This window comes from Hyperoodon ampullatus, assembly GCF_949752795.1.
Source record: "Hyperoodon ampullatus genome assembly, chromosome: 2".
Classification (NCBI taxonomy): Eukaryota; Metazoa; Chordata; class Mammalia; order Artiodactyla; family Ziphiidae; genus Hyperoodon; species Hyperoodon ampullatus.
Window position 1 is genome coordinate 56,925,029 of NC_136915.1, and position 12,408 is coordinate 56,937,436.

The following is a 12,408-nucleotide window of genomic DNA, read 5'->3' on the forward strand; positions in this document are numbered from 1 at the left end:
AGTTTAACATTCAGGCAGAGGGGCAGGTTCCCTGAGGCAGGCCATTTTGTATGCTTAAAGCTATAGACAGATTCCATATATATGTGTTAGCATACGGTATTTGTTTTTCTCTTTCTGATTTACTTCACTCTGTATGACAAACTCTAGGTCCATCACATATATATGGAATCTAAGAAAAAAAAAAGGGTCATGAAGAACCTAGGGGCAAGACAGGAATAAAGACACAGACCTACTAGAGAATGGACTTGAGGATATGGGGAGGTGGAAAGGTAAGCTGTGACAAAGTGAGAGAGTGGCATGGACATATATACACTACCAAACGTAAAATAGATAGCTAGTGGGAAGCAGCCACATAGCACAGGGAGATCAGCTTGGTGTTTTGTGACAACCTAGAGGGGTGGGATAGGGAGGATGGGAGGGAGGGAGATGCAAGAGGAAAGAGATATGGGAACATATGTATATGTATTACTGATTCACTTTGTTATAAAGCAGAAACTAACACACCATTGTAAAGCAATTATACTCCAATAAAGATGTAAAAAAAAAAGCTATAGACAGCATCCTTTTAGTGATTACAGCAACAAAAAGCAACGGAGAGCAAAGCTTAAAGTAAAAGAAACAGATCCAACATAGAGTCAGATTTTGTTCTTCCCTGTTACACAATCTTTTGGTGTCTTAAATATTTCATGAGTGCCTACAGGTAGAAAGGAGTCAGGCACTCTGGGGCTGATATCTTGTCCCTTCTTCCCATTATTTTACATCTTTCTTTTCCAAACCTTGCCATTTCCAAGTCACTAGCCTTTCTTTCGTCTGTGCAGAGACTTTATCCACTCTTCATTCACCTGTGAGTCAGTCATTCAGTGATATTTACTCTCTATGTCTGGAATCGATACCTAACTCTGTGGAGGCCACGATATACAAGATGAAGCCATTTTGTAAGCAGATAGACTGGGGGGGCCCTGGAGAAAGAGAACCAGGAATGGCTTTCTTGACACAAGTGAACTCTTTGGCTTAAGCCATTTTGTGAACTCATTTTGGCCTAAGCCTAGCCAAAGTGGGTTTACAATGCTCGCCCTTGAACAGGTGTTGGTAATTAATGATCTTAAGGGAATAAAGGAATGCAGGAACAGAGAAGACGCAGTCAAAGGATAGTGCAGTGACAAAGCAAAGTTCTAGTTCCTCCTTAAGGGATATACATAATAATATATCTTTGACTTCTGCAGGAATTAAGACCCCCACCCAGGTGTAGGACAGGATGATGATGTTGACCCTTCTTACTTCAGTCAACTAAGACTTAGACTCTCTGGACCTTTGCCCCAATTTTATGCTGAATTCTACTTTACTCAAGACCCTTCTTGAATATGCATGTATCCTTAGCTTAAAACTTCCCCAGTTTGGCTGTTTGGGGAGACACTGCTTTGGGAAAGATCTCTGGTGTTCTTCTTACTTGCTGCAAGTAATAATAAATCCTTCCTTCTCCCAATCTTTGGCTTGGTTGTGTCTATTGACCGACACCCACCAAGAGGCAAACCCAGTTTTCACGTAACAACTATGTTCAAGGAACCTATGGTCTATATTAAATACAACAGAAGTACGCATGAAATGATGATAGAAAGACAGTGATGGAGAATGATAGCGTGAAGAATGGGGGTGGGGTGGGGGCGTGAGGGTTAATGTTTGAAGTGAGAGCAGCATAATATCTGTGAACTATGGTTGAAGTGGTCACATCATTTAAAAAAATCCTGGTGAGGTTATATTAAATTACATTTCAAGGGTACACTTTGAAGTAAGTGAAAGCATCCCTGATGAAGCAAGAGATAATTTGATGTGGAGCTAGAGCTGATTCTAGGTGGTACATGGATCTGGCTTTAGATAATAATAAACTAAATGTTAAGAAAGTATTTCCTTTCTAATCCTATTTTTAAAATATATTTTAAAATATTTATTTATTTATTTGTCTGTGCCGGGTCTTAGTTGCAGCATGTGGCATCTTCGTTGCCATGTGCGGGATCTTCAGTTGTGGCATGTGGGATATTGCAGCACGTGGGATCTAGTTCCCTGACCAGGGATTGAACCTGGGCCCCCTGCATTGGGAGCATGGAGACCTAGCCACTGGGCCACCAGGGAAGTCCCCCTTTCTATTTTGAGCTGTATGTTTATAGACAAACAGAAAGTCTCATTTAGATGCTGCATGTCTTTTTGTTTGTTTGTTTTTTGTTTTGGCTAACACTTGGTAAACAACACACTTACTTTTTTTTTTTTAAACAAAGGTTAAGCTCAGAAACTCAAGAGGTAGATTTCAGCTGGAATTTGGTAACTTTATTTTATTTTTCTTGCATTTATTCTAGTGTATCCTTTTATTTATGGTTAGTGAGTTATATACAGTTTCTTTTCTAAATAAAGTATTTAAACAAATTGAGTCGATATAAAGAAACATGATAAGCAGATTAGAACCAAGGTGGTACAAGGTTATGGCAAAATTGTGAAAGTAGTATGGAAATGACTGAAGTTTAGTAAATAAGAGCACTATGCCTGGAATGAGAAAATCTGGGTTTGAGTCCCTGCAATACCACCAACTAGCTCTGTGACCTTGGGAAGTTCACCTAATCTCTCAGAACCTTAGTATTCTCGTCTGTAAAATAGGAAGAAGAATCTCTACACAACCTTCTTTGCAAGCTTGTGAGAATCTGATGAAGGAAGGTGTAAAGTGTGAACAAATGTTGACTTTATATTATGTGAAGCTGCAGAGAGGCAACATGGCTTGATGGTGAGTGTGTTAGGATGGGGAGGGAGATTTGCCAACATTTACAGAGTACTTACTATGGGCAAAATGCTGTCGATTTTTGAAAGTAGAAAAATGAATTCAATTTGGCCTTAGCCCTCAGAGTTTACTGTTTGTCTATGGACTAACACATAGATGTGTATTATTCTGTAGACTGTGATACATATTATAAATGGGTTTAAAACCCTAGGCAAAGGAAATGGGAAGAAGCTGATTACATGAGCGTTTGTGATAAGAATAGCTACCATTATGGCCCTTCCAAGGGCTAGGGAGTCTGTTAGGTACTTTGTCATACTAGCTCATAACTCAGGAACTGAGATCAGAGAGGCTAAATAATTGTTCCATGGTTAATCATGGTGATGTTCATGAATAAATACTTATTATATGCCCAGTCTTGTGCTAAATTCTCTTATACATTATTTCATTTAAGCCTTATTACAAGCCTGTGAGATAAGTCATATCTTCCTTTTACAGATAAGCAAACTAAGACTCACAGAGATCAGGAGGCTTGCAGTTAGTGAATGGTGCTGTTGCAGTTTAATCCTGGGGTGTCATTTGATTGCAAAACCCATTTCTTCCAATTCTACGGCTTCTAATCAGCGCCTGAGTTGTGGGACTGAGGATGGCTGTGCACAAGGAAGGTCCATTCAGGGCTCTTGAAATGTTAGGTTCTAATCTCAGCTGGGCTTCTCTAAGTTTACTATGTCAAAACTCCTCTTTTGTTTCATAATATATGTTCCTAAACTCTTAAAGGACCAAGTCCTAGGACCATGTGAGTGGCTAATATGGCTGCATAACACCATAAGGTGATATTGGTGAAGACATTTCAAAACTAGGCAGAAGAACTGGGCGAGAGGGCAAGATACGCTATCTACATCTAGTTTGCGGGGGCTAGAGGCTCTCTTTCCTGTGGGAACTTACAGAATCAATTCTTGTTAAATGCAAGGGGACCTTGTGCTAAATACAATCTCCTCAATTTAGAAAGAGAAGAAGTTAACAGCCAAAGGTCCCACAGCAGGCAGAGGAATGAGACCGCACAGCTCCCCTGTCTCAATGCTCATTTCCCAAGAGCAGTGGTTTTCAGTGTGCTCTCCAGATCAGCAGCCCTAGCACTACCTGGGAACTTGTTAGAAATGCCCACCTCAGAACCACAGAATCAGAGACGGTGGAGGTTGAGCTCAGCACTCTGTTTGAACAAGCCTTCCGAGTCATTCTGATGCATGCTCAGGTTTGAGAATGACTGCAAAGTATCTGCTATATACTATACAGCACATGGCAGGAAGAACAGTGGAGATTTGTCATCCCCTCCAAACCCCCAGAAATTCTTCTCCCTCTTTGTTCCCAGGAGAAGGACTGAAGGGGCTTAGTGTAACAACCCCCGAGATCCACAGAACACTGAGATATTTTAGACAGGGGGATGAACCTATGGAACAAACACTGGCCTGGGGTTGGCAGCCTGGGTGTGCTCCCAGGTAGCCAGAGACAGGTGTTGTCTGGCCATCAGTGTGTGGAGGAGAAGGGCTGGGACCTGGGATACCATCAGTCTTCCCCAGCCCCAGTCCAACACAGACAGAGCAGCCAGGAATCTAGAGAAGGCTCTTCTCCACACTGTCCCTCCGAGTCTGTGAGCCACGAGTTGGGCGCACTCAGAACCCTGCAGTGGATTTCCCAAAGGCAGGAGGCAGGAGGCCTGTGGAAGGAGGGCAGAGGACCAGAGCCGGTGGGATGCAAAGGTGTATGGAAGGCACCTGTGTGCCCCTGCTGACGATTTTTTGCTTTATGTTGAAGGGACGATAATATCTGAGGTGGGGAGATAATGGAAATTGATTTGCACTTTAGCAGTATCTCTGGCAGCTGCATTACGGATGGATTGGCGGAAGCCGGAGACTTGTGGGCAGGCGGTTATCACGCTAAATCCGAGTGGGAAATGAAAGCTGTGTGTGGTGTGGGAACAGATTTCAGAGAATATGGATTGGGATATTTGGTTATGCCGGGGAGGCGAGGGAGGAGATAGCACCCACCGGGACTCAGTGAGTTGTAAACATAGTGCCAAAGTCCTGGCTTCTGAATTCCTAGAACCAGTCGGCTACAAGATCCTGAGGGCTGGATGATGTCCCCCCTCCCCGCCCCACCTTTTCCTCCTAACCCAAGGAACCTGGGCTTTGGAGTCCAGCAGATGAGAGTTCAAAATTCCCGCTGGAATGTAACTTCCACCGGGGCAGGATTCTCTCTCTGGTTCACAGCTATAGGCTGAGGGACTAAAACAGTGTCTGGCACATAGTAGGGGCTCAATAAACATTTGCTGAATGAATGAATCAATGAATGGCTATACTCCAAGCCTCCTCTCCTCCCTTGTGCATACCCTACTTGGAACGGGTGTTGCTGAAGGAAATCACCTAGCCGCGAACTTGACGCACAGTAGGCGCTCAACATGTTGTGTTTTTCCTTCCTCTCCACAGAAGACGGGTCCCCAGCCGACCGCAAAAGGGGTTTTTTTGTCCCTTGCGTCTTCTCCACCTGCCTTCGCCCCCGCGGGCCCCACGGGGTCTTGGGGAGCAAGTGGGCCGGGGAGGCGGGTGGGAACCGAGCTACGGGGCGGGGAGAGGCGCGGGCGGACTGACAGGCGGCTAGCGCGGGGCCGCTCTCCCCGCTTACGTAAGGCGCGAGTCCCGCGCGGCCGGCCGGGGCTCCGAATGGGGGCGGGCGGAGGCGGCGCCGCCCAGCGGGATCCGGGCTGGAAGCTTTGCGGAGCGCCGCGTCCCGGCGGAGGTGTGTTTATTTGACTGCTCCGGGTGGAGAGGCGCCGAACTCCGGCTCCTCACAGCGGAGAGCGCATCCATCAGCCCTCGGCGGAGGTGGGCGCTGGGCCGTCCGCGCGGGCGGCAGCCGCTGCGACTCCCCGGGAGGTGACAGCCGCCGGGGAGGGGCCGAGGCTCGAACCAAACGCTGCCCACGTGCGGGGACCCGGGTTGGGGCTCACTCCCCAGGCCTCCCGGGGCGTGGGCGACTGGAGGCGCGCCTGGAGTCACTGCCTAGCCCGGCCCCCCCACTCGGGGGAGGCTGGCGTGGGGATGCTCTACTCCCTCCTCGGACGGGGCGTGGGGCGCGAGGTTTAGGAAGGGATAGAGGTGGGGCGGGCCGGGTGGACCTCTGAGCCCCCGACGGCTGCCCCCGTCAGGGGCGGGCGCTCGGGCGTATGCCAGAATCGCAGCGTGGGGGCGAGGAGGGCGGGGAGGTGTAGCGTGGCGCTTACTCCGCCTTCGAGCCGCCCTGGCGCGGGGCGGAGGCGAGGGGTTGTCTCAAAAGTCTCTCCTTCCCCTGCAGGGGCGGCGGCAAGTCCCCGCGCGAGCCCAGGGTGTCAGAGGCTGAGGCAGAAGAAGCAAAGTTCCCGGGGCTTCTTCGAGGCCGCTGTCCGGGTTGCCAGTTCGGCCTCCCCCTCCTCGCCAAGGCAATGGCTTCCAAACTCCTGCGCGCGGTCATCCTTGGGCCGCCCGGCTCGGGCAAGGGCACCGTGTGCCAGAGGATCGCCGAGAACTTTGGCCTCCAGCATCTCTCCAGCGGCCACTTCTTGCGGGAGAACATCAAGGCCAACACGGGTGAGGACGTGCGGAGGCGAGGGGCGGGGTGAGCCGACGCGGGATCGGGTGAGGTTGGGAGGCGAAGGCGAAGGGCCGGCGAGGGGCCGGGTCTCTTCGGTCCCCGGGCGCCCTTCCCCCGCCCGCGTGTGGTAGTGCAGGCTCCTACGTGCCGGGGCGCATGCAGCCGGTGGCCCGCGGCCGTGCGGCTTAACCGCGCCAGGGAGGAGGCCGAGGCTCGTTGGGAGGAGGGTGGGAGGTGCACGCGGCCCCTCTCTCCGCGCGGGCTTCTCTTGCTGTGGCGAGAAGCCGGTTACCACCCAGCTGAGGAGCGAGATCCAGGCAGCTGAAAGCCCCGAGCTTCCTCTCTCGCCCGGCTTCCTTAAGGCCAAGCCATCCCCGTCCCTCGGCCTCCTCCTACCCCGTCCACCGCGTCCCTGATGACCCGAAGCGTCCCCTCCTCTCGCCCGAGCCCCCCGGGCCGAGCGCCGCCCACCTGTGGAAGTCGGGCGGGGCCGCGCGCTGGGGAACCTGTGGCGCCGCGGGGCTCGCAGCCGCGCGCTGCTCCAGCCCCTCCGCGCCGCCTGGGACCTCTGGGCAGAGACCTGGGTGGCTTTGAAAGGCCTGTCTGTTCCCTGCCGCCTTCTAAGGTAAACTCTCACCACTAACTACCCCCTCCGCTCCAAGCCGGGGCCTGGCCGTTAGGAGACAAGGAGGAGACGCGTTCTGATAAATTACATTTTGAATCCAGCTTCCCTGGAAATGGCTTCTTGAGAATGCCTCCTTTGGCTTGCGTGGTGAATTGGGGGCTATAGATCGCCTGCTCTCCTAGCCTTTCAGTACGGCCCTTCTCCCCTCTCCTCCCACCCCACGTTCACACCAGTTCATAATGAATTGGCGTTCAAAGGCGAGAGGTAGCTGTGGTGCTGCTGCGAGGTATATACATGGCCCTGCTGGGATGCAGATGCTCACGATTAGCAACTCCTTTATGGAAACTTGTTACTGCAAACGGGGTGCTTCACTGTGGCTTCTGTTCTCATCAGTGTCCTAGGTGGTTATGGCCTATTATGGGCTAATTATCCAGGGATCTTCATTACAGAAGCACAGATTAGTTTGGCGAGGTAGGTGGAGGACCGTGCTGGAAAACAGAAAGCCTGAAAGCGGGGAATTAAGATGTATCTCAAAGGCGGAGTTTTATTCATTATCTCTTAAGCAGGTTGTAAAAGCAAGCTTTTATTTTGATCTTCAAGAATCCTGTCACCCACCCTCAACATACACAAGGCTGAGTTCTGTGTACCAGACTGCACCTGGAATTTTCTCTTGCGGTTATTGTTACCACGATTGGGTCTATTTTAATTTTAATACCACATTCAAATGCATTTTATTCCTTCCGTGTTTGGAATGCAGTTTGGGCAGGGGGGAGAACTGTGTGAGAGGGAAGGCTGGCTCTCTACCCGAGGGTTTTGTGGTCAGGTGGGGCTTCTCGTGGTAGGCATAATGAGGGAGGAAACTGCTGGGTGGGAGCCCATTTTTCTGAATTCTCTATAGCAACTTGCTAACTTGTTTCTTCTGACATGAAGGGCTTCACACCATCCATCCTGGTTCTGGATTAGTGGCTCTTTCCATTCTTAAAGAGAATATGATGGGAAGTAGTTTATTTCTGCACTTTTTTAGGGGTTTTGAAAACTTTCCACTTGCTGTTTTCCCTTATTTTGTTCATTTTAACTTTCCTTTGTTCTGAATTTTAGTTTCCATTCTCTTTCAAATGCTTTCATTTCCCTCCCAGTGTTTCTCCCTGGAGTAAGAAGTGACTCTGCAATGTTTAAATTATCTTTTTCTGTTGGGAATCAAGTAGTTTATGCATGAACAATTAAAAAGCTTGATCAGGGAAAGAAGAAGAAGAGGAGGAATAAAGGACAGTGATTCGTTTTGAAAGTGGCCTGTTTCTAGTGGACGTGGAGGGTGTTCTCTGATTATTTTTTCTCTCTCAGAAGGTCCAAGAGTCTTACCGACTCATTGCCTGGTAAATAAGAAAACATTCCACAGTATTTATTTTTCTGTTAGCTGCTGTTTGCTTTTCCCTAATTTCCTGGTAGAGAAGCACAAGGATCCCTCTGTAGGTACCCCTTTATAGCTGAAGGTTTGAAGGAGATGATGAAGCGCAGCAAAACCCCAGGAAATAAAACCTTGGTAGGAATTTAAGTTGGAAAGTAGCTCAGGCCATCTGCTGCAGCCTGGATTGGGGCATACTCCTGTCCACGTGGTTTTCCTGCAGCCACTCCCTGGTGGCTCCTCGAGTGGCTCCTCCAGGGAAGGGCTGGCTACTCATTGCTTTTGGGCAGTCTTCCCTCACCTGCCCTGGCAGAATTCATCTCTTTCCTCTGCACAGAGCTTGTGGATTCTGTTGCTGCAGTCACACACAGTTATGATGCAGTGCAGCAAATGTCTTCTAATTTATCCAGTAGAGACTTACTGAGTACCTGCTATATATCAGTGTTCTAGGTGCTGGGGGCTCGAGTGATATTTTTTCTACCTTCACCATGTTCCAGTTTCCACTGAGAGACTTAAAGGACAGGGATCTGACAAATTGCCTAATGCATAAAAGGAGTTCAACAAGTCTGATGAAGGCATGGGTCATGGATTCTATCTACATTTTTCCCAGAAAGAATCAAACAGCCTCTAGCGATCAAGTCCATTTTGCTTAATTAGCTCTATGATTTATGGTAAAAGTTTGTATTTACTGTGGATTTGAGATTAGCCTCATGCAGATGTCACCCATTGGCTCTGCCTAGTCTGCCTGGAGAAGTGCAGGCTGAGACTTATCAAATACCTTATTTGAAGACCCACCCCCAAGTCTTTGGCTCACATTTTCTTTAGCAAGTGAGTGAGTAAATAGATGGGAGCGTTCTCTTAGGTTGCCAGAAGCAGGTTCCTACACTCTGTCATAAAGAATATTAGCTTTCCTTGGGGCTTCCCTGGTGGCGCAGTGGTTAAGAATCCGCCTGCCAATGCAGGGGACATGGGTTTGAGCCCTGGTCCAGGAAGATCCCTCATGCCGCGGAGCAGCTAAACCCGTGCACCACAACTACTGAGCGCGCATGCCACGGCTACTGAAGTTCGTGCGCCTAGAGCTGGTGCTCCTCACCAAGAGAAGCCACTGCAGTGAGAAGCCCACGCACCGCAACAAAGAATAGCCCCCGCTCACAGCAACTAGAGGAAGCCCGCACAGCAACGAAGACCCAATGCAGCCAAAAATAAATAAAATAAATAAATTTATTAAAAAAAAAGAATATTAGCTTTTCTCTATGTGTGTGTGCGTGTGTTGTTTGCAAACATATGCATGAGCCTGTGTGTGCGCACGAGTGCATGCGCACACACAGGAACACACAGAGCTGGCACTCGGTAGTGAGTTCCATCAAAACATATTTAGTGGTAGCTTCTTTTGTTGAGTGATGGGTGACTGAAACTTCCTTCTGAAGGGTGTGAGAATCCTGTTTTAAGGGTTGTATTGGATCTACTATCTCAAGTGCAGGAAAATTGGAAAGTTTCCATTTGGAAGCATCCTGGACTTGAGAGAAAAGATGTTCAAGAACAAACCTGTTTCTGCTCTTAATATTAACTGCAGCTCTTGCTGAGGTTTGCAGATGGGACTGGCATTTCAAATTAGTCAGTGGGCTGAGCCTCTCCTGAAAAGATGACCTAGTTCAGAGGGCTTAGGGTTTTTTTGTTTTTTGTTTTTTTATACTCATTAAGTATAAATGTGTGTCTTTTCTTACGTAAGAATGAAAACTTCTGAGAATTGGAGAAGTATTAAAGAGACTAGTGTTCAACAATGTACCTAAAACAACTTTAAATGGTTCACCTTTTTGTAGATCATACAAAGTCTCGGTTTATTCTGCAATATCTGGAGTACGGTATATTCCTTTTTTTTTTTTTTTTTTCCCTAGCTTGGTGAGACTCGGGATGTAGCCCAGGTCAAGGGTCTGACCAGCTTGGAGGCGTCTGTCCAGTCTACAGGTCCACTTCCACATTCCCCTATTTTTTCTGGTTTCTTTGTCTGAGGGTTTCCACGTGTACTTCGGGAGAACTATTTGACTTGAATAAGGTGTCCCATGATAGTAAGACTGACTTTGTCACATGCACAGCTGAATCTGAGCATCCTTCCGGTGTGGTCATTTTTCTAAAGTAGCTTTTTCTGATCAAAGTCACGCCTTGTAGAAAATTTGGAAAATGCGAAGCTGTGGAAGAAACTGAAAAGGCAAGTGAAAATTACCCACAATTCCACCCCAACACTTGGAAATTCCAACAGAAGTTATTTTACTTTTTTTCTTTTCTGTGTTTTTGCCCCGCTACCCCCAACAAACTTGGTGTCCCATTAGTTGATAACTGTTCCCCCTCCCACTTAGGTATGTATTGTAAGCATTTTCCTGTGTTCTTAAAGCTTCTTCAAAAACATTTAAAATTTCTGTATTATAGTCCGTTCACCAGTTTTTTTTTTGAGTATCTTTTGAGTACTCAGATATCCCTTTTTTTTTTTTTTTTTCTTTTTTTGTCTGTGTCGGGTCTTCGTTGCTGCATGCAGGCTTTCTTCTAGTTGCAGCGAGCAGGGGCTACTCTTCATTGCAGTGTGCGGGCTTCTCATTGTCGTGGCTTCCCTTGTTGCAGATCACGGGCTCTAGGCACGCGGGCTTCAGTAGTTGTGGCTCGTAGGCTCAGTAGTTGTGGCTCATGGGCTGTAGAGCACAGGCTCAGAAGTTGTGGCGCATGGGCTTAGTTGCTCTGCGGCATGTGGGATCTTCCCAGACCAGGGCTCGAACCTGTGTCTGCATTGGCGGGTGCATTGGCGGGTGGATTCTAACCCCTGCACCACCAGGGAAGTCCCTCCCTTTGTTCTTAGAGGTGAGAGTCCACAGCAAGGTGAGGGGATGCGGGCATTCAGGAGACAGGAGATAGCACATATGGAATAAGCAGCATAGTATTTGATAAACGTGCCTGTTATGAAGGAAATGAAAAGGTGATGAGTTAGTGATGAGGCTAAGGTGATTATCCTAGGTTGTGTGATTAGGGAATGCCTCTCTGGGAGGTGAGTAACCACAGGGATAAACATATAATGATCTAGGAGCAGAGTGTTCCAGGGAGAAGGGACAGCAAGTGCGAAGGCCCTAAGGTGATACTAGCATAGCTTGTTTGAGGAACAGAAAGACAGCGAATATGATTGGTGCCTGGTGAGCAAGGGGGATGTGGAAGGAAGTCATGTGGAGCCTTGAGGGCCCTGGGAAAGATTGGACTTTAAAGGCACTGGAAAGCTATTGAAGGGTTTTCTAGAACAGCAGCACGTGTGGATTGACCTTCTAAAAGTTGACTTGGGATTCTGTGTGAGGTGACAAGAGTGGTACCAGGGACACCAGGTGGATGAAGAGAGTGGACCATGGCTTGGACTGGGTGGTGGTGGTGAGAAATGAAGGGCTTTAGGGTGTGTATGAAAGCAGGGCTGACTGGACGGCATGAGTTGGCTCTGAGGGGTGATGGTGGCAGAACAGTGCACAGTGAGTCCTAGGATTTTGGCCTGAGCCTCTGTGTCAAATGTACCTTAGGGTTGAACTAGAGTCTGTCTAACCAGTGTGGTATGGAACATTTGGGTTATTTGCTGTTTAGTAATGCTCTTATGAACATCATTGTATGTAAACCATTGAGCAGATATCCTCTCCTTGGGACAGGTTACTAGGAATAAAATGACTGGATCAGAATAGTTTTTTTTAAAAAATATTTTATTTGTTTAGTTTCACTGGGTCCTAGGTGCGGCAGTTGTGGCTCGCAGGCTCCTTAGTTGCAGCTCGCCAACCCCTTAGTTGTAGCTCGCCAGCCCCTAGTTGTGGCATGCAAATTTTTAGTTGTGGCATGCATGTGGGATCTAGTTCCCTGACGAGGGATCGAACCCAGGCTCCTGCATTGGGAGTGCAGAGTCTTAACCACTGTGCCACCAGGGAAGTCCCCAGAATAGTTTTTAAACCATAGGGTCATGAGAGGTTTTTTTTTTTTTAACATGGACCA

At 48.1% G+C, this 12,408-nt stretch overlaps 1 protein-coding gene across 1 annotated transcript in view; it reads left to right on the forward strand.

Annotated features, from left to right (window-relative positions):
• Positions 1–5,590: 5,590 nt before the first annotated feature.
• AK4 (adenylate kinase 4) overlaps positions 5,591–12,408 on the forward strand; it is a gene marked incomplete at its 3' end in the record, with an annotated part of 69,057 nt that continues 62,239 nt past the window's right edge. The window contains exons 1-2 of the mRNA XM_079725605.1: positions 5,591–5,637; positions 6,107–6,378. Coding sequence (XP_079581731.1) covers positions 6,234–6,378 — 145 coding nt within the window. The 5' untranslated portion in view covers positions 5,591–5,637; positions 6,107–6,233. The remainder of the gene's footprint in view (positions 5,638–6,106; positions 6,379–12,408) is intronic.